Genomic DNA, 25,640 nt, shown 5'->3' on the forward strand with positions numbered 1-25,640 from the left:
ATTGGGGGAGGGGGATTAGGGGGATTGGGGGAGGGGGATTAGGGGAGGGGGATTGGGGGGGGAGGGGGATTGGGGGAGAGGGGGCTGGGGAGAGGGGGATTGGGGGGAGGGGAGGGGATTGGAGAGAGGGAGCTTGGGGGATTGGGGGGACGGGGATTGGTGGACGGGGATTGGGGGAGGGGTTTAGGGGAGGGGGATTGGGGGAGGGGATAGGGGGATAGGGGACTGGGAGGGGATTAGGGGAGGGGGATTGGGGGAGGGGTTTAGGGGAGGGGGATTGGGGGAGAAGGCTTGGGGAGCGAGGTGTTGCGGTACTCACATTGGACATCAACCAAGGAGCTGACGTTGGTGTTGCCGACAGCGTTCTCCACCTCACAGGAAACTGGCTCCGTGAAGTAGGTGTGATCAACGGCTGTCTCATACACATCTCCCCGAGCTCCACCAATCAGAATGCCACCCTTTGCCCACCTGGAGGGAGATGAGAGACACAGAGGGAGGGAGGGAGGGGGGCAGAGAGAGAGAGACAGACAGACAGAGAGCGGGTGGAGAGAGAGGGAAAGGGTGGGAGGGAGAGAGGGAAAGGGTGGGAGGGAGAGAGGGAAAGGGTGGGAGGGAGAGAGGGAAAGGGTGGGAGGGAGAGAGGGAAAGGGTGGGAGGGAGAGAGGGAAAGGGTGGGAGGGAGAGAGGGAAAGGGTGGGAGGGAGAGAGGGAAAGGGTGGGAGGGAGAGAGGGAAAGGGTGGGAGGGAGAGAGGGAAAGGGTGGGAGGGAGAGAGGGAAAGGGTGGGAGGGAGAGAGGGAAAGGGTGGGAGGGAGAGAGGGAAAGGGTGGGAGGGAGAGAGGGAAAGGGTGGGAGGGAGAGAGGGAAAGGGTGGGAGGGAGAGAGGGAAAGGGTGGGAGGGAGAGAGGGAAAGGGTGGGAGGGAGAGAGGGAAAGGGTGGGAGGGAGAGAGGGAAAGGGTGGGAGGGAGAGAGGGAAAGGGTGGGAGGGAGAGAGGGAAAGGGTGGGAGGGAGAGAGGGAAAGGGTGGGAGGGAGAGAGGGAAAGGGTGGGAGGGAGAGAGGGAAAGGGTGGGAGGGAGAGAGGGAAAGGGTGGGAGGGAAAGGGTGGGAGGGAGAGAGGGAAAGGGTGGGAGGGAGAGAGGGAAAGGGTGGGAGGGAGAGAGGGAAGCGGAGAGAGAGTGAACAGGAACTCAGAGACAGAGAGAGAGAGACACCGAGAGAGAGACAGATGGACAGGGAAAGAGAGAGACACAAAGAGAGAGAGAGAGAGACAGAGTCATGGAAAGTCAGAGAGAGAAAGAGAGAGAGAGACAGAGGAGCACAAGACCGTGAATGAGGAACAGGACAGTGAAAGACAGGAGGAGCGAGAGACAGAGAGAGCGAGAGAGACGGGGGTGTGAGAGAGACAGCGGGAGTGAGAGAGACAGGGGAGTGCGACAGATGGGGAGAGTGAGAGAGACAGGGGGAGTGAGACAGGGGGGAAGAGCGACAGAGACAGGGAGAGCGACAGAGACAGGGGGAGGGAGAGAGATGGGGAGAGCAAGAGAGACGGGGGAGGAGAGAGACGGGGAGAGGAGAGAGATGGGGAGAGCGAGAGAGACAGGGAGAGCGAGAGAGACAGGAGGAGCAATAGAGACGGGGAGAGCGAGAGAGACGGGGAGAGTGAGAGAGACGGGGAAAGCGAGCCATACGGGGGGAGCGAGAGAGACGGGGAAAGCGAGAGAGACGGGGAAAGCGAGCCATACGGGGGGAGCGAGAGAGACGGGGAGAGCGAGAGAGACGGGGAAAGCGAGCCATACGGGGGGAGCGAGAGAGACGGGGGGAGCGAGAGAGACGGGGAGAGCGAGAGAGACGGGGAGAGCGAGAGACAGAGGGATAAGAGGGACAGAGGGACAGAGGGATAAGAGGGACAGGGGGATAAGAGGGACAGGGGGATAAGAGGGACAGGGGGATAAGAGGGACAGGGGGATAAGAGGGACAGAGGGATAAGAGGGACAGGGGGATAAGAGGGACAGGAGGATAAGAGGGACAGAGGGATAAGAGGGACAGTAGTGAAAGAGAGCCAGAGGAAAAAGAGGGAAAGAGAATGGCAGAGATAGAGAGATGCAAAGAGAGAGAGAGAGAGACCAATGGAGGGGAGGAAAGAGTTAAATTGTTCAGTTCAAGTTAACTAAGGAGCCAATTACAGAAATGCAGGACAGCTTCATTCAGGAAGGGACAGAATGGGCTCCTCAGATCACGGTCTCACCAGGTTATGTTGCTTGTGTACCTCACCCAGCTGACCTGGGGAACAGGTTGTAAACACGGGGCTGAGGGAGATAGGGAGAGCGAAATCACAAAATACTGACAGGTGACGGTAAAGAGGCCATTTGGCACGTCTCTGTGAGATAGCAAAGCTGGCCAGCAGGGGAAATCGCCCTCATTTACTTCGCCAGTATTTAAACCTCACTCTAATCCCAGCGTCTGAGCGTCAGTACGGAGGGAGCGCTGCACTGTCAGAGGGTCAGTACTGAGGGAGTGCTGCACTGTCAGGTCAGTACTGAGGGAGCGCTGCACTGTCAGAGGGTCAGTACTGAGGGAGCGCTGCACTGTCAGAGGGTCAGTACTGAGGGAGTGCTGCACTGTCAGAGGGTCAGTACTGAGGGAGCGCGGCACTGTCAGAGGGTCAGTACTGAGGGAGTGCTGCACTGTCAGTGGGTCAGTACTGAGGGAGTGCTGCACTGTCAGAGGGTCAGAGCTGAGGGAGTGCTGCACTGTCAGAGGGTCAGTACTGAGAGAGTGCTGCACTGTCAGAGGGTCAGTACTGAGGGAGTGCTGCACTGTCAGATGGTCAGTACTGAGGGAGTGCTGCACTGTCAGAGGGTCAGTGCTGAGGGAGTGCTGCACTGTCAGAGGGTCAGTACGGAGGGAGTGCTGCACTGTCAGAGGGTCAGTACCGAGGCAGTGCTGAACTGTCAGGGGGTCAGTACTGAGGGAGTGCTGCACTGTCAGTGGGTCAATACTGAGGGAGTGCTGCACTGTCAGAAGGTCAGTACTGAGAGAGTGCTGCATTGTCAGAGGGTCAGTACTGAGGGAGTGCTGCACTGTCAGAGGGTCAGTACTGAGGGAGTGCTGCACTGTCAGAAGGTCAGTACTGAGAGAGTGCTGCATTGTCAGAGGGTCAGTACTGTGGGAATGCTGCACTGTCAGAGGGTCAGTACTGAGGGAGTGCTGCACTGTCAGAGAGTCAGTACTGAGGGAGTGCTGCACTGTCAGAGGGTCAGTACTGAGGGAGTGCTGCACTGTCAGAGGGTCAGTACTGAGGGAGTGCTGCACTGTCAGAGAGTCAGTATTGAGGGAGTGCTGCAGTGGAGGTGGCAGAGGAGGATTCTGGGAGATGTCAATTTAGTCACCCCTACGTACTGTTGGGAACCGAATAAACCCTCCAGTGACAAACAGGAGGCAGATCAGTGTCCAGCAGAGGCGGCACAAGAGGATATGAGGAGAGCGGGGCAGTGGGATTAGTTTGGGGATTGGTACAGGACTATGGGGAGCGGGCAGGACAGTGGGATTAGTTTGGGGATTGATACAGGGCTACGGGGAGAGAGTGGGGCAGTGGAATTAGTTTGGGGATTGATACAGGGCTATGGGGAGAGAGAGGGACAGTCGGATTAGTTTGGGGATTGATACAGGGTTATGGAGAGAGAGCAGGGCAGTGAGATTAGTTTGGGGATTGATACAGGGCTATGGAGAGAGAGAGTGGGTCAGTGGGATTAGTTTGGGGATTGATACAGGGCTATGGGAGAGAGAGTGGGGCAGTGGGATTAGTTTGGGGATTGATACAGGGCTATGGGGAGGGAGCGGGGCAGTGGGATTAGTTTAGGGATTGATACAGGGATATGGGGTGAGAATGGGGCAGTGGGATTAGTTTGGGGATTGATACAGGGCTATGGGGAGAGAGTGGGGCAGTGGGATTAGTTTGGGGATTGATACAGGACTATGGCGAGAGAGTGGGACTAGTTTGGGGATTGATACAGGGCTACGGGGAGAGAGTGGGGCAGTGGGATTAGTTTGGGGATTCATACAGGGCTATGGGGAGAGAGTGGGGCAGTGGGATTAGTTTGGGAATTGATACAGGGCTATGGGGAGAGAGCAGGGCAGTTGGAATAGTTTGGGGATTGATACAGGGCTATGGGGAGAGAGCAGGGCAGTTGGATTAGTTTGGGAATTGATACAGGGCTATGGGGAGAGAGCAGGGCAGTGAAAATAGTTTGGGGATTGATACAGGGCTATGGGGAGGGAGCGGGGCAGTGGGATTAGTTTAGGGATTGATACAGGTATATGGGGAGAGAGTGGGGCAGTGGGATTAGTTTGGGGATTGATACAGGGCTATGGGGAGAGAGTGGGGCAGTGGGATTAGTTTGGGGATTGATACAGGACTATGGGGAGAGAGTGGGACTAGTTTTGGGATTGATACAGGGCTATGGGGAGAGAGCAGTGCAGTGGGAATAGTTTGGGGGTTGATACAGGGCTATGGGGAGAGTGTGGGGCAGTGGGAATAGATTGGGGATTGATACAGGGATATGGGGAGAGAGTGGGGCAGTGGGATTAGTTTGGGGATTGATACAGGGCTATGGGGAGAGAGTGGGGCAGTGGGATTAGTTTGGGGATTGATACAGGACTATGGGGAGATAGTGGGACTAGTTTGGGGATTGATACAGGGCTATGGGGAGAGAGCAGGGCAGTGGCAATAGTTTGGGGATTGATACAGGGCTATGGGGAGAGAGCAGGGCAGTGAAAATAGTTTGGGGATTGATACAGGGCTATGGGGAGGGAGCGGGGCAGTGGGATTAGTTTAGGGATTGATACAGGGATATGGGGAGAGAGTGGGGCAGTGGGATTAGTTTGGGGATTGATACAGGGCTATAGGGAGAGAGTGGGGCAGTGGGATTAGTTTGGGGATTGATACAGGACTATGGGGAGAGAGTGGGATTAGTTTTGGGATTGATACAGGGCTATGGGGAGAGAGCAGGGCAGTGGGAATAGTTTGGGGGTTGATACAGGGCTATGGGGAGAGTGTGGGGCAGTGGGAATAGTTTGGGGATTGATACAGGGCTATGGGGAGAGAGCAGGGCAGTGCGATTAGTGTGGGCATTGGTACAGGGCTCTGGAGAGAGAGTGGGGCAGTGGGATTTGTTTAGCAATTGAAACAGGTCTATGGGGAGAGTGGGGAAGTGGGATTAGTTTGGGGATTGATACAGGGCTATGGGGAGAGAGTGGGGCAGTGGGATTTGTTTAGGGATTGATACAGGGCTATGGGGAAAGGGTGGGGCAGTGGGATTTGTTTCGGGATTGATACAGGGCTATGGGGAGAGGGCGGGGCAGTGGGATTAGTTTGCGGATTGATTCAGGGCTTTGGGGAGAGAGTGGGACAGTGGGATTAGTTTGGGGATTGATACAGGGCTAGGGGGAGAGGGCAGGTCAGTGGGAATAGTTTGGGGATTGATACTGGGCTATGGGGAGAGAGCAGGGCAGTGGGATTGGTTTGGGGATTGATACAGGGCTATGGGGAGCGAGCGGGTCAGTGGAATTAGTTTGGGGATTGATACAGGGCTATGGGGAGAGTGGGGCAGTGAAAATAGTTTGGGGATTGATACAGGGCTATGGGGAGGGAGCGGGGCAGTGGGATTAGTTTAGGGATTGATACAGGGATATGGGGAGAGAGTGGGGCAGTGGGATTAGTTTGGGGATTGATACAGGGCTATGGGGAGAGAGTGGGGCAGTGGGATTAGTTTGGGGATTGATACAGGGCTATGGGGAGAGAGTGGGGCAGTGGGATTAGTTTGGGGATTGATACAGGGCTATGGGGAGAGAGTGGGGCAGTGGGATTAGTTTGGGGATTGATACAGGACTATGGGGAGAGAGTGGGACTAGTTTGGGGATTGATACAGGGCTATGGGGAGAGAGCAGGGCAGTGGGAATACGTTGGGGATTGATACAGGGCTATGGGGAGAGAGCAGGGCAGTGGGAATACGTTGGGGATTGATACAGGGCTATGGGGAGAGAGCAGGGCAGTGGGATTGGTTTGGGGATTGATACAGGGCCATGGGGAGAGAGCAGGGCAGTGCGATTAGTGTGGGCATTGGTACAGGGCTCTGGAGAGAGAGTGGGGCAGTGGGATTTGTTTAGCAATTGAAACAGGTCTATGGGGAGAGTGGGGAAGTGGGATTAGTTTGGGGATTGATACAGGGCTATGGGGAGAGAGTGGGGCAGTGGGATTTGTTTAGGGATTGATACAGGGCTATGGGGAGAGGTTGGGGCAGTGGGATTTGTTTCGGGATTGATACAGGGCTATGGGGAGAGGGCGGGGCAGTGGGATTAGTTTGGGGATTGATTCAGGGCTTTGGGGGGAGAGTGGGACAGTGGGATTAGTTTGGGGATTGATACAGGGTGATGGGGAGAGTGGGGCAGTGGGATTAGTTTGAGGATTGATACAGGGCTAGGGGGAAGAGGGAATAGTTTGGGGATTGATACTGGGCTATGGGGAGAGAGCTGGGCAGTGGGATTGGTTTGGGGATTGATACAGGGCTATGGGGAGAGAGCGGGGCAGTGGGATTAGTTTAGGGATTGATACAGGGCTATGGGGAGAGAGCGGGGCAGTGGGATTAGTTTAGGGATTGATACAGGGCTATGGGGAGAGAGCGGGGCAGTGTGTGGTAATACCAGGTATTGCGGTACCAGAGAGAGGAATAACCATTGGCTAGATCGCGGGGTCTACCATTGGGCAATGTACATAGCCCCGCCCTGAGAGGCGGGGTATTAGAACCAATGCCGTCCCAGCAGCCTTCACTTCTGTAACTTCGCTGCTGGCTACAGTTCTATCTGATTAAAGCTGAATCGATATGACTCCACGGGGACTCAAGCGTATTGATTGTGCGTCAATTTAATCAGATAAGTACTTTTGAAGGATGGATCTCCGCATCAAGCCTTCAGCTCAGCCCGCACGCAGAAAACTCCGCCGCGATTTTTAAGCATTGGCTGGCGCGCTTCCAGAGCTACCTCGAGACGGCTGCCGACACCCCCACGGAAAGGCAGAAAATCCGCCTCAAACGCTCGCGGGTCAGCCCGGCGATCTACCCCCTGATCGAATGGGCGGCGAACTTTGATAAAGCCATGGAACTGCTGGAAGGACACTACATTCGCCCACTTAATCAGGTCTACGCCCGTCACCTGCTGGCAACGAGACGGCAGAGTCCAGATGAGACGCTAGAAGATTTCTACAGGGCGCTGATCGTGCTGGGCCAAAACTGCGGCTGCCCAGCGGTGACGGCGAACGAGCACTCCAAACTTTTAATTCGAGACCCTTTCGTGGCAGGTATGATCTCCCACGAAGGCTGCTTGAAATGGAGATGCTGGGCCTCACCGAGGCCCGGGCCCTGGCAGGATCCATGGACGTGGCGTACAAAAACGCCCTGGCATACGCCCCCGCGCGCACCGCGCCCCCCTGGGCTGCGTGGCACCCCGCCCCGGCAGCCTCCCAGACTTACCCGCCTAACCCCCAGACTTACCCGCTAACTCCGCAGGCCTGCGCGGCAAGGCACCCCGCTACCGCCGCCGGCCAACGCTGCTTCTTCTGCGGCCAGGCGAATCACCCGCGCGCGCGCTGCCCGGCCCGCACCGTCACCTGCAAAGGGTGCGGCAAGAAAGGCCACTATGCCGCGGTCTGCCTCGCTCGCGCGGTGAACGCGGTGTCCAGCGACTACCCTCAGCCATTCCTCCAGCCGCCCGCTGCGCAACCACAGCCGTTCTTCCACGTCCCGACCGTCCCAGGCCCACCGCTGCACTCCCTTTTCCCTGCCCCGCCGGCCCAACGCCCACCACAGCCTCTGCCCCGCCAGGCAGCGTCGCAGCTGCGGCCATTCTTCCCCCCGGCAACCATGCTGGAGGAGTACGCGCAGCCATTTTGTCCCTCGTCGGTCCAATCGTCGGTGTCTCCGTCCCTGAACTCCATGGGCGATCCCTGGCCGGTGCCATCTTGGATGGGGCCTCAAGCCCCCAGCGCCGCTGGCTACGCGCTGCCGGACCAAAACCCCTTGCTGCAGCTGGCCTCTGCCACACTGGAGCAGCATGTGCCGCCAGTTTACTCCTCCCTGCCACCATCTCCGGAGTCCCCGGACTCCACGTGCGATCCATGGCCGGCGCCATTTTGGATGGGGCCTCAAGCCCCCAGCACGGCTGGCTACTCGCTGCCGGACCAAAACCCCTTGCTGCAGCTGGCCTCTGCCACACTGGAGCAGCATGCGCCGCCAGTTTACTCCTCCCTGCCACCATCTCCGGAGTCCCCGGACTCCACGTGCGATCCATGGCCGGCGCCATCTTGGATGGGGCCTCAAGCCCCCAGCACAGCTGGCTACTCGCTGCCGGACCAAAACCCTTTGCTGCAGCTGGCCTCCGCCACGCTGGAGCAGCGTGCGCCGCCAGTTTGCTCCTCCCCGCCGCCATCTTCCGTGTCCCCGGACTCCACATGCGATCCATGGCTGGCGCCATCTTGGATGGGGCCTCAAGCCTCCAGCGCGGCTGGTTACGCGCTGCCCGATCTTCACTCCTTGTTGTAGCTGGCCTCCATTACCCTGGACCAGAGTCGGGCCCGAACGCTAGCAAAGGCCACCACGACGATCAGCATCAACGGCCACGTGATGTCATGCCTCATCGACTCCGGGAGCACGGAGAGCTTCGTCCACCCCGACACGGTAAGGCGCTGTTCTCTGGTCACCTATCCCACCCAACAAAGGATCTCCCTGGCCTCCGGGTCACATGCAGTGGAGATAAAGGGGTTCTGCCTCGCGAACCTCACCGTCCAAGGCAGGGAATTCCGCAATTTCCGCCTATACGTGCTGCCGCACCTCTGCGCAGCCACCCTTCTGGGACTGGATTTCCAGTGCCACCTACAAAGCCTTACTTTTAAATTTGGCGGCCCTATTCCCCCCCTTACTGTTTGCGGCCTCGCGACCCTTAAGGTCGACCCGCCTTCCCTGTTTGCGAACCTCACCCCGGATTGCAAACCCGTTGCCACCAGGAGCAGACTGTACAGCGCCCAGGACCGGACCTTCATCAGGTCCGAGGTCCAAAGGCTACTGAAGGAAGGGGTCATCGAAGCAAGCAACAGCCCCTGGAGGGCTCAAGTAGTGGTGGTAAAGACCGGGGAGAAGCATAGGATGGTCATCGACTATAGCCAGACCATCAACAGGTTTACGCAACTGGACGCGTACCCTCTCCCCCGTATAGCCGACCTGGTAAACAGGATCGCGCAATACAAGGTCTTCTCCACGGTGGATCTCAAGTCTGCCTACCACCAGCTACCCCTCCGTAATAGCGACCGCCAGTACACTGCCTTCAAAGCAGATGGGGGGCTCTACCACTTTTTAAGGGTTCCCTTCGGTATCACAAACGGGGTCTCGGTCTTCCAGCGTGAGGTGGACCAAATGGTTGACCGGTACGGCTTACACGCAACGTTCCCGTATCTTAACAACGTCACCATCTGCGGCCATGACCAGCAGGACCACGACACCAATCTCCGTAAATTTCTCCAGACCGCGCACCTCCTGAATCTGACCTACAATAAGGAGAAATGTGTGTTTAGCACCGACCGTCTAGCTATCCTAGGCTACGTAGTGCGAAATGGAGTCATAGGCCCCGACCCCGAACGCATGCGCCCCCTTATGGAGTTCCCCTTCCCTCACTGCCCCAAGGCCCTAAAGCGCTGTCTCGGCTTCTTTAGCTACTATGCACAATGGCTCCCTAATTACGCAGACAAGGCTCGACCCCTAATCCAATCCACAACCTTCCCCCTGTCAACAGAGGCCCGCCAGACCTTCTGCCGCATCAAAGCGGACATTGCAAAGGCCACGATGCGCGCCATCAACGAGTCCCTCCCCTTCCAGGTCGAGAGCGACGCGTCTGACATAGCTCTGGCCGCCACCCTCAACCAAGCAGGCAGGCCCGTGGCTTTCTTCTCTCGCACTCTCCATGCCTCCGAAATTCGCCACTCCTCGGTCGAAAAGGAGGCCCAGGCCATAGTGGAAGCTGTGCGGCACTGGATTAATGCACTGTGCATTACCTGGCCGGCAGGAGATTCACTCTCCTCACAGACCAACGGTCGGTGGCCTTCATGTTCGATAATGCACAGCGGGGCAAGATTAAGAACGACAAGATCTTGCGGTGGAGGATCGAACACTCCACCTTCAATTACGAGATCTTGTATCGTCCCGAGAAGCTGAACGAGCCTCCTGATGCCCTATCCCGCGGCACTTGTGCCACCGCACAAGTAGACCGCCTCCGAGCCCTCCACGAGGACCTCTGCCACCCGGGGGTCACTCGTTTCTTCCACTTCATCAAGACCCGCAACCTGCCCTACTCCATCGAGGAGGTCAGGACTGTCACCAGGGACTGCCAAATCTGCGCTGAGTGCAAACCGCACTTCTACCGACCAGAGAGGGCGCATCTGATCAAGGCTTCCCGTCCCTTTGAACGCCTCAGCATGGACTTCAAAGGCCCCCTCCCCCGACCGCAACACGTATTTCCTGAACGTGATTGATGAGTACTCCCGGTTCCCATTCGCCATCCCCTGCCCGGATATGACCACAACCACCGTCATCAAGGCACTCCAAACTATTTTTACACTGTTCGGTTTCCCCGCATACATCCACAGTGATAGGGGGTCCTCCTTTATGAGCGACGAGCTGCGCCAGTTCCTGCTTAGCAAAGGCATCGCCTCGAGCAGGACGACCAGCTACAACCCCCGGGGAAACGGGCAGGTAGAAAGGGAGAACGGAACGGTCTGGAAGACCGTCCTGCTGGCCCTTCGGTCCAGGAATCTCCCAGTCTCCCGCTGGCAAGAAGTCCTCCCAGTGGCCCTGCACTCCATTCGGTTACTACTATGTACTACCACGAACCAGACACCTCATGAACGTCTCCTTGTTTTCCCCAGGAAGTCCTCCTCGGGGACCTCGCTCCCAACCTGGCTAGCGACACCCGGACCCATCCTGCTGCGGAAACATGTGAGGGCGCACAAGTCGGACCCGCTGGTCGAAAGGGTCCACCTGCTGCATGCCAACCCCCAGTACACCTACATAGCGTTCCCCAACGGACGCCAAGATACGGTCTCCCTCCGGGACCTGGCGCCCGCCGGAGCACCACGCGCGCCCGAGCCACTCCCCCCGCCCCCGCCCCCCCCCCCCCCCCCCCCCCGGTACCTGACCGGACGGTCAGTACTGCCGCCAGAACCCCGACCCGGAGCCGAGCAGGCACCGACGCCCCCGACAGGCAGCCCTTCCTTCTGCCCATCTTTCGACCTTACAGCGCCGACTAGGGGTGACGAAACTGCCTGGGAGGAAGACACCACGTTCCCGGAGTCACTACTGCCGGGACCCTCACCAGGATCGCCGCCAAAACGTAGACGCTCCAGTAGGACGACCAGGCCGCCCGATCGTCTGATTGCAGCACCATGAAGAAAATTAACAACGCAAGAACTTTCTCCGCAACCCTCGATAGCATGGTACCTGCAATACCTGGTCCTACCATGAAAAGGCGACAGTAATACTGGCCATCACCCCGCTGGCTCTTTTTTTAACAGGGGGTGAATGTGGTAATACCAGGTATTGCGGTACCAGAGAGAGGAATAACCATTGGCTAGACCGCAGGGTCTACAATTGGGCAATGTACATAGGCCCGTCCTGAGAGGCGGGTTATAAGAACCAATGCCGTCCCAGCAGCCTTTACCTCCAGCGGGAGAGATGGGACAGTGGGATTAGTTTGGGGATTGATACAAGGCTATGGGGAGAGAGTGGGGCAGAGGGATTAGTTTGGGGATTGATACAGGGCTATGGGGAGAGAGTCGGGCAGTGTGCTTAGTTTGGGGATTGATACATGGCTATGGGGAGAGAGCAGGGCAGTGGGATTCGTTTAGGGATTGATACAGGGCAATGGGGAGAGAGTGGGGCAGAGGGATTAGTTTGGGGATTGATATAGGGCTATGGGGAGAGAGTGGGGCAGTGGGATTAGTTTGAGAATTGATACGGGGATGTGAGGAGAGAGTGGGGCAGTGTGATTAGTTTGGGGATTGATACAGGGCTATGGGGTGAGAGCAGGGCAGTGGGACTAGTTTGGGGATTGATACACGGCTATGGGGAGAGAGCAGGGCAGTGGGATTAGTTTGGGGATTGAAACAGGGCTATGGGGAGAGAGCAGGGCAGTGGGATTAGTTTGGGGATTGATACAGGGCTATGGGGAGAGAGCAGGGCAGTGGGATTAGTTTGGGGATTGATACAGGGCTATGGGGAGAGAGCAGGGCAGTGGGATTAGTTTGGGGATTGATACAGGGCTATGGGGAGAGAGCAGGGCAGTGGGATTAGTTTGGGGATTGATACAGGGCTATGGGGAGAGAGCAGGGCAGTGGGATTCGTTTGGGGATTGATACAGGACTGGGGAGAGAGCAGGGCAGTGGGACTAGTTTGGGGATTGATACAGGGCTGTGGGGAGAGAGCAGGGCAGTGGGATTAGTTTGGGGATTGATACAGGACTATGGGGAGAGAGCAGGGCAGTGGGACTAGTTTGGGGATTGATACAGGGCTGTGGGGAGAGAGTGGGACAGTGGGATTAGTTTGGGGATTGATACAGGGATATGGGGAGAGAGCAGGGCAGTGGGATTAGTTTGGGGATTGATACAGGGCTGTGGGGTGAGAGCGGGGCAGTGGGATTCGTTTGGGGATTGATACAGGGCTATGGGGAGAGAGCAGGGCAGTGAGATTAGTTTAGGGATTGATACAGGGATATGGGGAGAGAGTGGGGCAGTGGGATTAGTTTGGGGATTGATACAGGGATATGGGGAGAGAGCAGGGCAGTGGGATTAGTTTGGGGATTGATACAGGGCTGTGGGGTGAGAGCGGGGCAGTGGGATTCGTTTGGGGATTGATACAGGGCTATGGGGAGAGAGCAGGGCAGTGAGATTAGTTTAGGGATTGATACAGGGCTATGGGGAGAGAGCTGGGCAGTGGAATTAGTTTGGGGATTGATACAGGGCTGTGGAGAGAGAGTGGGGCAGTGGGATTAGTTTAGGGATTGATACAGGACTATGGAGAGGCAGCAGGGCAGTGGGATTGGCATGGGTTGGATGTAGAGCTCTGGGGCAAAGGATATGAGAGGGAATTGTCGGGAAATGTAGAGGGAATGGACCTGATGCTTGCTATGTGTCATGCTGCCTGGTCAGTCAGTCAGCGGTAGTGTCGCTATGTAATGGCTGAGTGAAGAGGAGAGGCTTTGCTGACCTGTAGTTCTTGATTGCTGGGTTAGCGCTCACTGTGCAGGTGAAGACAACACGGTCCCCCTCACGGACCTTCTGTGGGTGAATGGACAACGTGACACTCGGCACATCTGAGGGGACGAAGGTGGGAGAGTGTGAGAGATCGAGTGTGCGGCATAGGGTAAAGACAGGGCAAAATCACGAGACAGGAGAGACATAGAGAGATCGAGAGGAGAGACAGAAAGGGACAGGGACAGTGTGAGAGGTAGGGAGAAAATTGAGAGAGACACAGAGCAAGAGGGCCATAGAGAGGAACAGGGAGCAGGAGAGGCAGAGACAGTGAGAGGGAGAAGGGAGAGAGGGAGGGATACAAAAGGTTACTCAGAACAGCAAAGGCCATTAATGGAGAGCTGAGCAATCAGCAATTGTAGATCGAGACAGCTTTCAATTCCCAATCACTCATGTTAAATCATTCTCATTCCATCTCTCTTTCACCCCACCTTTCTCTCCCCCACTATCTCCGGTCTCACTCTATCTGCAGCGGGGCCATGAGCTGGCGGTTGGTGATACAAAACTTACAAACACAGAAACAAAGAACAACACAGCAGAGGAACAGGCCCTTCGACCCTCCAAGCCTGCGCCGATCACGTGTCCGATCTAGACCAACCGCCTGTATCCTTCTATACTCCGTCTGTTCATGTCCCTATCCAGGTAAGTCTTAAAGGTCGCTAACGTATCTGCCTCAACCACCTCACGGGGCAGTGCTTTCCAGGCCACCACCACCCTCTGTGTAAAAACTTCCCCCGCACATCTCCACTGAACCTATCCCCCCTCACCTTGAACTTGTGTCCCCTTGTAATTGTCATTTCTGCCCTGGGAAAAAGCCTCCAACTGTTCACCCTATCTGTACCCCAAATAGTTTTATAAACTTCTTTCAGGCCGCCCCTCAGCCTCCGTCGTTCGAGAGAGAACAACATCCTGGCTCTCTTAAAGATACATGTCCACTCATCACCCGTCGATCCAAATAATAACAGCAAAATAAAAGACGGGTAATAACGATTGAACAGGAAGGTCCCTTGTACTCTCTCACCGTCTCCCCCCCTCCGTCTCCCTCTCTCTCCCCCTCTGTCTCTCTCCCACTCACTCCATCTCTCTCTCTCCCACTCACTCCATCTCTCCCCCCTCTGTCTCTCTCTCACTCCATTTCTCTCTCTCCCACTCACTCCGTCTCTCTCTCTCACCGTCTCCCCCCTCTGTCTCTCTCTTACTCCATCTCTCTCTCTCCCACTCACTCCATCTCTCTCTCACCCCCTCTGTCTCTCTCTCACTCCATCTCTCTCTCTCCCACTCACTCCATCCCTCTCTCTCACCATCTCCCTCTCTCTTCCCCCCCGTCTCTCTCTTACTCCATCTCTCTCTCCCCCACTCACTCCGTCTCTCTCTCTCTCACCATCTCCCTCTCCCCCCCCCCGTCTCTCTCTGACTCCATCTCTCTCTCTCCCACTCACTCAGTCTCTCTCTCTCACCGTCTCCCTCTCCCCCCCCCGTCTCTCTCTGACTCCATCTCTCTCTCTCCCACTCACTCCGTCTCTTTCTCTAGCCGTCTCCCTCTCTCTCCCCCTCTGTCTCTCTCTCACTCCATCTCTCTCTCTCCCACTCACTCCGTCTCTCTCTCACCATCTCCCTCTCTCTCCCCCTCTGTCTCACTCTCACTCCATCTCTCTCTCTCCCACTCACTCCATCTCTCTCTCTCACCGTCTCCTTCTCTCTCCCCCTCCTGCTCTCTCTCTCAATCTCTCTCTCTCCCACACACTCCGTCTCTCTCTCTCTCACGGTCTCCCTCTCCCCCCCGTCTCTCTCTTACTCCATGTCTCTCTCTCCCACTCACTCCGTCACTCTCTCTCTCACCGTCTCCCTCTCTCCCCCCCTGTCTCTCTCTGACTCCATCTCCCACTCACTCTGTCTCTCTCTCTCACCGTCTCCCCCTCTCTCTCTCTCACTCCATCTCTCTCTCTCTCTCCCACTCACTCCATCTCTCTCTCTCACCGTCTCCCACTCTCCCCCCCCTCTGTCTCTCTCTCACTCCATCTCTCTCTCTCCCACTCACTCCATCTCTCTCTCTCACCATCTCCCTCTCTCTCCCCCTCTGTTTCTCTCTCTCACCCCATCTCTCTCTATCCTACTCACTCCCTCTCTCTCTCTCTTGCTCTCTCTCACTCCGTCTCTCTCTCACTCCGTCGCTCACTCTCCCTCTCTCTCTCTTCCTCCCTCCTCTCCCTCGCTTACGGTGGACGTTGAGTCTGACTCGGCTCTCTTTCCCTGCCGGCAATGCTTCGTTGCTGGTTCTACAGATGAACTCACGACCAATGTCCCGGTCCGTGGGGGAGAAGGTCAGGACGCTGACTGTCGTTCCGCGCTTTCCATCGTCCATCAGAGCCTGGGAGGGAGGGAAGATGATCACAGGGTTACTGCTGAGGGAGAGAGAGAGAGAGGAGGGGAGAGGGAGACAGATAGACACAGAGACAGAGATAGAGAGAGGAGGGGAGAGGGAGACAGGGAGAAAGAAACACAGAGACACACACACACAGAGCGAGAGAGCCAGAGAGAGCGAAACAGGGGGAGGGAGACAGGGAGGGAGACCGGGGGAGGGAGTCCGGGGGAGGGAGAGACAGGGGGAGGGAGAGACAGGGGAGGGAGAGACAGACAGAGAGAGAAAGAAACACAGAGACAGAGAAAGACACACACACAGAGGGAGACAGGGGGAGGGAGACAGGATGTGGTAGTCACCACTAGTTGTATTACATGTATTACGGCACTGCCCGTATACTAGAGGTACATGGGTAAATCCCTGCCTGCTGGCTCCGCCCAGTAGGTGGTGTATAAATGTGTGTGCTCGCTGGTCTGCAGCCATTCTGGTAGCAGCTACTGGAGGCACCACATCTTTGCTCAATAAAGCCTCGATTATTCACTACTCTCGTCTTTGTGGTAATTGATAGTGCATCAATTTATTGAGCAAAGATTTTTTTAAATGACAAGATCTTGAGGTGGAAGATCGAGCTCTCCACCTATAACTATGAGATCTTGTATCGCCCAGGGAAGCTCAATGAGCCCCCTGATGCCCTAACCCGCGGTACATGTGCCAGCGCACAAGTGGACCGACTCCGGGCTCTCCACTATGACCCCTGCCACCCGGGGGTCACCCCGTTCTTCCATTTCATCAAGGCCCGCAACCTGTCCTACTCCATTGAGGAGGTCAGGACCGTCACCAGAGACTGCCAAGTCTGCACAGAGTGCAAGCCGCACTTCTACCGGCCAGATCGAGCGCACCTGGTGAAGGCCTCCCGCCTCTTTGAACGCCTCAGTATTGACTTCAAAGGGCCCCTCCCCTCCACCGGCAGCAACACGTACTTCCTGAACGTGATTGGCGAGTACTGCCAGTTCCCCTTCGCCATCCCATGCCCCGATATGACTTCTGCCACGGTAATCAAAGCCCTCCACAGCATCTTCACTCTGTTCGGTTTCCCCACCTACATCCACAGCGATCGGGGATACTCTTTTATGAGCGATGAGCTGCGTCAGTTCCTGCTCAGCAGGGGCATCGCCTCGAGCAGGACGACCAGCGACAACCCCCGGGGAAACGGGCAGGTGGGGAGGGAGAACAGGACGGTCTGGAAGGCCATCCTGCTGGCCTTGTGGTCTAAACATCGCCCAGTCTCCTGGCAGGAGGTCCTCCCCGACGCACTCCACTCCATCTGATTGCTCCATTGCACCGCGACTAACAAGACCCCTCGCGAACGTGTGTTTGCCTTCCCCAGGAAGTCCACCTCCAGGGTCTCGCTCCCAACATGGCTGACAGTTCCTGGACCAGACCTCCTCCGGAAACATGTGCGGACCCACAAGTTGGACCTCTTGGTCCAAAAGGTCCACCTCCTACACGTGAACCCGCTGTACGCCTACGTGGCACACCCCGACGGGCGCCAAGACACAGTCTCCCTCCGGGACCTGGCACCCGCTGGATCCCCACCCACGACCCCCGACCTGACACCGCCCCCCCAGTTGCCTCATTCACCCCTGCGCCACTCACCCTCCCTCCAGCGAACCTCACCACAGCCCCCGCCCCAGTAGGATCCGTCCTCCCACTGGATCCACTCAGGGGTGACGAGGACAACACACTCCCGAGTCACAGGTTGTGGCCCACATCACCGCCAGGACTGAGGCGATCGCAGAGGAGGGTCAAGGCCCCCGACAGACTGAACTTGTAATGTTTTCCACCACCCCCGCCGGACTCTTTTTTTAACAGGGGGTGAATGTGGTAGTCACCACTAGCAGTATTATATGTATTACGGTAAGACTCATTTACTAGAGGTACATGGTAAATCCCTGCCTGCTGGCTCCGCCCAGTAGGTGGTGTATAAATGTGTGTGCACGCGGTGCTGCAGCCATTCTGGTAGCAGCTACAGGAGGCACATCTTTGCTCAATAAAGCCTCGATTATTCCACTACCCTCGTCTTTGTGGTAATTGATAGTGTATCACAGGGCAAGGGAGACAGGAGGGAGAGAGAGACAAGGCTAGAGAGACAGGGAAAGCGATACAGGGAGAGGGAGGCAGGGAGAGGGTGACGGGGAAGGTGATGGGGAGAGCGAGGTGGGACCCAGTCAGTAAGATGGGAGGGGGACGTTGAGAGAGAGGCAGGGGGAGAAGAGACAGAGAGAGACACAGACAGGGAGAGACACAAAGGGAGGGAGAGGAAGACAGAGACAGACAGTGAGGGAGGGGGAGAGATAGTCAGGTGAAGAGATGAGGGATCTCTGCTTGCATGTACATGTGTTGAAGTTGCTCCGTCCTGCTGTTGTCCATCACTGTACCAGGTAATGGCAGCTGCCGGCTTGGCCCCCTGAACGCGACACGTCAGATTGTACAAAGTGCCAGCCCTCAGCAAGATCTCTGGAGCGCCATCGATGACTGGGTCACTGGGAGGGACTAGGAACAGGAGAGATCCACACAGTTAGAGAGACATCGAGAACTCCAGACTGTACTCACACACTGGGATACATCCCACTATTCACCAACACTCAATCCCGCATGGGAAACAGCAATCTTCAACCAGCAATGTGGGGGAAGGTCACAAAGCTTCTCACCGGAACTCTATCAGAATTAACGTCCCACCGCGGAATCAGATAGGAGAGACAAGGCAGATTGGCTTCAAAGAGTCTGGGAAAGAGAGGAGGTAGAACGAGAGAGAGGGAGGGAGAGCACAAGAGACAGAGACAGAGAGGGGAGAGAGGGAGTGAGTTGTGGAAAGATAGCGAGAGACAGGGAGGAAGGAAGAGAGAGGTTTGCAGAGGGCATTCCAGGGTTTAGGGCCCTCAGGCAGCTGAAGGTACGTCTGCAAATAGTGAGCGATGGGAAAGAGGCTGCAATTAGAGGTTACAGAGGTAGGGAGGGGTATGGGGGCTGGGGGAGGTTACAGACATGGGGAGGAGTATGGGGGCTGGAGGAGGTTACAGAGGTAGGGAGGGTTGTAGGGGCTGGAAGAGGTTACAGAGGTAGGGAGGGTTGTAGGGGCTGGAGGAGGTGACAGAGATAGGGAGGGTTATGCAGGCTGGAGGAGATTGCAGAAGTAGGGAGGGTTGTAGGGGCTGGAGGGGGTTACAGAGATAGGGAGGGTTATGCAGGCTGGAGGAGATTGCAGAAGTAGGGAGGGTTGTAGGGGCTGGAGGAGGTTACAGAGATAGGGAGGAGTCTGGGAGCTGGAGGAGGTTACAGAGAAAGGGAGGTTGTAGGGGCTGGAAGAGGTTACAGAGGTACGGAGGGTTGTAGGGGATGGAGGAGGTTACAGAGATAGGGAGGGGTATGCAGGCTGGAGGATGTTGCAGAAGTAGGGAGGGTTGTAGGGGCTGGAGGAGGTTACAGAGATAGGGAGGGGTCTGGGAGCTGGAGGAGGTTACAGAGATAGGGAGGGTTGAAGGGGCTGGAGGAGGTTACAGAGATAGGGAGGGTTGGAGGGGATGGAGGAGGTTACAGAGATAGGGAGGTTTGTAGGGGCTGGTGGATGTTGCAGAGAAAGGGAGAGTTGTTGGGGCTGGAGGAGGTTATGGAGATAGGGAGGGTTGTAGGGGCTGGAGGAGGTTACAGAGATAGGGAGGGGTATGCAGGCTGGTGGATGTTGCAGAGAACGGGAGAGTTGTTGGGGCTGGAGGAGGTTACAGAGATAGGGAGGGCTGTAGGGGTTGGAGGAAGTTACAGAGATAGGGAGGGTTGTAGGGGCTGGAGGAGGTTACAGAGATAGGGAGGGCTGTAGGGGTTGGAGGAGGTTACAGAGATAGGGAGGGTTGTAGGGGCTGGAGGAGGTTACAGAGATAGGGAGGGTTGTAGGGGCTGGAGGAGGTTATGGAGATAACGAGGGTTGTTGTGGTTGGATTAATGGATGAACGGGACGCAGCGATCATTTTGCATGATCTAAGATACAGAATTTGTTTCACAGGAAAGAGTGTCCTCAATGTCCTGGAACTTACTCAGTACAGTGAGTGTAGCGCGATTAGACCGAAGGGCAACCTCGGTTGCCTGACATTCGTAATCCGCATCATCCGAGAGCTCTGCGTCCTGGATCTCGAGGTCATAAACACCCTTGTCCTTGTCTCCCAGAATTCGATATCGAGGCCACGCTGCAAAATAGGCACCTGGGTTAGATACAGACTAAAGCTCCCTCTACACTGTCCCCATCAAACACTCCCAGGACAGGTACAGCATGGGGTTAGATACAGAGTAAAGCTCCCTCTACACTGTCCCCATCAAACGCTCCCAGGACAGATACAGCACGGGGTTAGATACAGAGTAAAGCTCCCTCCACACTGTCCCCATCAAACACTCCCAGGATAGGTACAGCACGGGGTTCGATACAGAGTAAAGCTCCCTCTACACTGTCCCCATCAAACACTCCCAGGACAGGTACAGCATGGGGTTAGATACAGAGTAAAGCTCCCTCTAAACTGTCCCCATCAAACACTCCCAGGACAGGTACAGCAAAGGGTTAGATACAGAGTAAAGCTCCCTCTACACTGTCCCCATCAAACACTCCCAGGACAGGTACAGCACGGGGTTAGATACAGAGTCCAGCTCCCTCTACACTGTCCCCATCAAACACTCCCAGGACAGGTACAGCACGGGGTTAGATACAGAGTAAAGCTCCATCTACACTGTCCCCATCAAACACTCCCAGGACAGGTACAGCACGGGGTTAGATACAGAGTAAAGCTCCCTCTACACTGTCCCCATCAAATACTCCCAGGACAGGGACATCACGGGGTTAGATACAGAGTCCAGCTCCCTCTGCACTGTCCCCATCAAACACTCCCAGGAAAGGTACCGCACGGGGTTAGATACAGAGTCCAGCTCCCTCTACACTGTCCCCATCAAACACTCCCAGGACAGGTACAGCACGGGGTTAGATACAGAGTCCAGCTCCCTCTGCACTGTCCCCATCAAACACTCCTAGGACAGGTACAGCACGGTGTTAGATACAGAGTCCAGCTCCCTCTGTACTATCCCCATCAAAAACTCCCAGGACAGGTACAGCACGGGGTTAGATACAGAGTAAAGCTCCCTCTAAACTGTCCCCATCAAACACTCCCAGGACAGGTACAGCACAGGGTTAGATACAGAGTAAAGCTCCCTCTACACTGTCCCCATCAAACACTCCCAGGACAGGTACAGCACGGGGTTAGATACAGAGTAAAACTCCATCTACACTGTCCCCATCAAACACTCCCAGGACAGGTACAGCACGGGGTTAGATACAGAGTAAAGCTCCATCTACACTGTCCCCATCAAACACTCCCAGGACAGGTACAGCACGGTGTTAGATACAGAGTCCAGCTCCCTCTGCACTGTCCCCATCAAACACTCCCAGGACAGGTACAGCACGGTGTTAGATACAGAGTCCAGCTCCCTCTGTACTATCCCCATCAAACACTCCCAGGGCAGGTACAGCACGGGGTTAGATACAGAGTAAAGCTCCCTCTGCACTGTCCCCATCAAAAACTCCCAGGACAGGTACAGCACGGGGTTAGATACAGAGTAAAGCTCCATCTACACTGTCCCCATCAAACACTCCCAGGACAGGCACAGCACGGGGTTAGATACAGAGTAAAGCTCCCTCTTCACTGTCCCCAATCAACACTCCCAGGACAGGTACAGCACAGGGTTAGATACAGATTAAAGCTCCCTCTAAACTGTCCCCATCAAACACTCCCAGGACAGGTACAGCACGGGGTTAGATACAGAGTCCAGCTCCCTCTGCACTGTCCCCATCAAACACACCCAGGACAGGTACAGCACGGTATTAGATACAGAGTCCAGCTCCCTCTGTACTATCCCCATCAAACACTCCCAGGACAGGTACAGCACGGGGTTAGATACAGAGTAAAGCTCCCTCTAAACTGTCCCCATCAAACACTCCCAGGACAGGTACAGCACGGGGTTAGATACAGAGTAAAGCTCCATCTACACTGTCCCCATCAAACACTCCCAGGACAGGTACAGCACAGGGTTAGATACAGAGTAAAGCTCCCTCCACATTGTCCCCATCAAACATTCCCAGGACAGGTACACCACGGGGTTAGATACAGAGTAAAGCTCCCTCGACACTGTCCCCATCAAACACTCCCAGGACAGGTACAGCACCGGGTTAGATACAGAGTAAAGCTTCCTCGACACTGTCCCCATCAAACATTCCCAGGACAGGTACACCATGGGGCTAGATACAGAGTAAAGCTCGCTAGACACTGTCCCCATCAAACATTCCCAGGACAGGTACAGCACAGGGTTAGATACAGAGTAAAGCTCCCTCGACACTCACCATCAAACATTCCCAGGACAGGTACAGCGCGGGGTTAGATACAGAGTAAAGCTGCCTCGACACTGTCCCCATCAAACATTCCCAGGACTGGTACAGCACGGGGATAGATGCAGAGGAAAGCTCCCTCTACACTGTCCCCATTAAACATTCCCAGGACAGGTACAGCACAGCGTTAGATACAGAGTAAAGCTCCCTCGACACTGTCCCCATCAAACACTCCCAGGACAGGTACAGCACGGGGTTAGATACAGAGTAAAGCTCCCTCGACACTGTCCCCATCAAACACTCCCAGGACAGGTACAGCACGGGGTTAGATACAGGATAAAGCTCCCTCCACACTGTCCCCATCAAACATTCCCAGGACAGGTACAGCACAGGGTTAGATACAGAGTAAAGCTCCCTCAACACTCCCCATCAAACACTCCCATGATAGGTACAGCATGGGGTTAGATACAGAGTAAAGCTCCCTCTACACTGTCCCCATCAAACTCTCCCAGGACAGGTGCAGCACAGTGTTAGATACAGAGTAAAGCTCCCTCTACACAGTCCCCATCAAACACTCCCAGGACAAGTGCAGCACAGTGTTAGATACAGAGTAAAGCTCCCTCTACACTGTCCCCATCAATCACTCCCAGGACACGTGCAGCACGGGGTTAGATACAGAGTAAAGCTCCCTCGACACTGTCCCCATCAAACACTCCCAGGAAAGGTACAGTGTGGGGTTAGGTACAGAGTAAAGCTCCCTCTACACTGTCCCCATCAAACACTCCCAGGACAGGTACAGCACGGGGTTAGATACAGAGTAAAGCTCCCTCTTCACTGTCCCCATCAAACACTCCCAGGACAGGTACAGCAGGGGGTTAGATACAGAGTAAAGCTCCCTCGACACTGTCCCCATCAAACACTCCCAGGACAGGTACAGCACAGGGTTAGATACAGAGTAAAGCTCCCTCCACATTGTCCCCATCAAACATTCCCAGGACAGGTACAGCACGGGGTTAGATACAGAGTAAAGCTCCCTCGACACTGTCCCCATCAAACACTCCCAGGACAGGTACAGCATGGGTTAGATACAGAGTAAAGCTCCCTCTACACTGTCCCCATCAAACACTCCCAGGACAGGTACAGCACAGGGTTAGATACAGAGTAAAGCTCCCTCGACACTCACCATCAAACATTCCCAGGACAGGTACAGCGCGGGGTTAGATACAGAGTCCAGCTCCCTCTGCACTGTCCCCATCAAACACTCCCAGGAAAGGTACCGCACGGGGTTAGATACAGAGTCCAGCTCCCTCTACACTGTCCCCATCAAACACTCCCAGGACAGGTACAGCACGGGGTTAGATACAGAGTCCAGCTCCCTCTGCACTGTCCCCATCAAACACTCCTAGGACAGGTACAGCACGGTGTTAGATACAGAGTCCAGCTCCCTCTGTACTATCCCCATCAAAAACTCCCAGGACAGGTACAGCACGGGGTTAGATACAGAGTAAAGCTCCCTCTAAACTGTCCCCATCAAACACTCCCAGGACAGGTACAGCACAGGGTTAGATACAGAGTAAAGCTCCCTCTACACTGTCCCCATCAAACACTCCCAGGACAGGTACAGCACGGGGTTAGATACAGAGTAAAACTCCATCTACACTGTCCCCATCAAACACTCCCAGGACAGGTACAGCACGGGGTTAGATACAGAGTAAAGCTCCATCTACACTGTCCCCATCAAACACTCCCAGGACAGGTACAGCACGGTGTTAGATACAGAGTCCAGCTCCCTCTGCACTGTCCCCATCAAACACTCCCAGGACAGGTACAGCACGGTGTTAGATACAGAGTCCAGCTCCCTCTGTACTATCCCCATCAAACACTCCCAGGGCAGGTACAGCACGGGGTTAGATACAGAGTAAAGCTCCCTCTGCACTGTCCCCATCAAAAACTCCCAGGACAGGTACAGCACGGGGTTAGATACAGAGTAAAGCTCCATCTACACTGTCCCCATCAAACACTCCCAGGACAGGCACAGCACGGGGTTAGATACAGAGTAAAGCTCCCTCTTCACTGTCCCCAATCAACACTCCCAGGACAGGTACAGCACAGGGTTAGATACAGATTAAAGCTCCCTCTAAACTGTCCCCATCAAACACTCCCAGGACAGGTACAGCACGGGGTTAGATACAGAGTCCAGCTCCCTCTGCACTGTCCCCATCAAACACACCCAGGACAGGTACAGCACGGTATTAGATACAGAGTCCAGCTCCCTCTGTACTATCCCCATCAAACACTCCCAGGACAGGTACAGCACGGGGTTAGATACAGAGTAAAGCTCCCTCTAAACTGTCCCCATCAAACACTCCCAGGACAGGTACAGCACGGGGTTAGATACAGAGTAAAGCTCCATCTACACTGTCCCCATCAAACACTCCCAGGACAGGTACAGCACAGGGTTAGATACAGAGTAAAGCTCCCTCCACATTGTCCCCATCAAACATTCCCAGGACAGGTACAGCACGGGGTTAGATACAGAGTAAAGCTCCCTCGACACAGTCCCCATCAAACACTCCCAGGACAGGTACAGCACCGGGTTAGATACAGAGTAAAGCTTCCTCGACACTGTCCCCATCAAACATTCCCAGGACAGGTACACCATGGGGCTAGATACAGAGTAAAGCTCGCTAGACACTGTCCCCATCAAACATTCCCAGGACAGGTACAGCACAGGGTTAGATACAGAGTAAAGCTCCCTCGACACTCACCATCAAACATTCCCAGGACAGGTACAGCGCGGGGTTAGATACAGAGTAAAGCTGCCTCGACACTGTCCCCATCAAACATTCCCAGGACTGGTACAGCACGGGGATAGATGCAGAGGAAAGCTCCCTCTACACTGTCCCCATTAAACATTCCCAGGACAGGTACAGCACAGCGTGAGATACAGAGTAAAGCTCCCTCGACACTGTCCCCATCAAACACTCCCAGGACAGGTACAGCACGGGGTTAGATACAGAGTAAAGCTCCCTCGACACTGTCCCCATCAAACACTCCCAGGACAGGTACAGCACGGGGTTAGATACAGGATAAAGCTCCCTCCACACTGTCCCCATCAAACATTCCCAGGACAGGTACAGCACAGGGTTAGATACAGAGTAAAGCTCCCTCAACACTCCCCATCAAACACTCCCATGATAGGTACAGCATGGGGTTAGATACAGAGTAAAGCTCCCTCTACACTGTCCCCATCAAACTCTCCCAGGACAGGTGCAGCACAGTGTTAGATACAGAGTAAAGCTCCCTCTACACAGTCCCCATCAAACACTCCCAGGACAAGTGCAGCACAGTGTTAGATACAGAGTAAAGCTCCCTCTACACTGTCCCCATCAATCACTCCCAGGACACGTGCAGCACGGGGTTAGATACAGAGTAAAGCTCCCTCGACACTGTCCCCATCAAACACTCCCAGGAAAGGTACAGTGTGGGGTTAGGTACAGAGTAAAGCTCCCTCTACACTGT

At 55.5% G+C, this 25,640-nt stretch overlaps 1 protein-coding gene across 1 annotated transcript in view; it reads right to left on the reverse strand.

Moving 5' to 3' along the window:
* Positions 1-263: 263 nt before the first annotated feature.
* LOC140411410 (kin of IRRE-like protein 1) overlaps positions 264-25,640 on the reverse strand; it is a 349,823-nt gene continuing 324,446 nt past the window's right edge. Inside the window, exons 3-7 of the mRNA XM_072500519.1 lie at positions 19,792-19,941; positions 18,099-18,256; positions 15,562-15,712; positions 13,301-13,406; positions 264-468 (exon numbers count right to left, since the gene is read on the reverse strand). Of these exons, the coding sequence (XP_072356620.1) occupies positions 264-468; positions 13,301-13,406; positions 15,562-15,712; positions 18,099-18,256; positions 19,792-19,941 (770 nt within the window). The remainder of the gene's footprint in view (positions 469-13,300; positions 13,407-15,561; positions 15,713-18,098; positions 18,257-19,791; positions 19,942-25,640) is intronic.

The sequence above is a fragment of the Scyliorhinus torazame genome, chromosome 4 (assembly GCF_047496885.1).
Source record: "Scyliorhinus torazame isolate Kashiwa2021f chromosome 4, sScyTor2.1, whole genome shotgun sequence".
Taxonomy (NCBI): domain Eukaryota; kingdom Metazoa; phylum Chordata; class Chondrichthyes; order Carcharhiniformes; family Scyliorhinidae; genus Scyliorhinus; species Scyliorhinus torazame.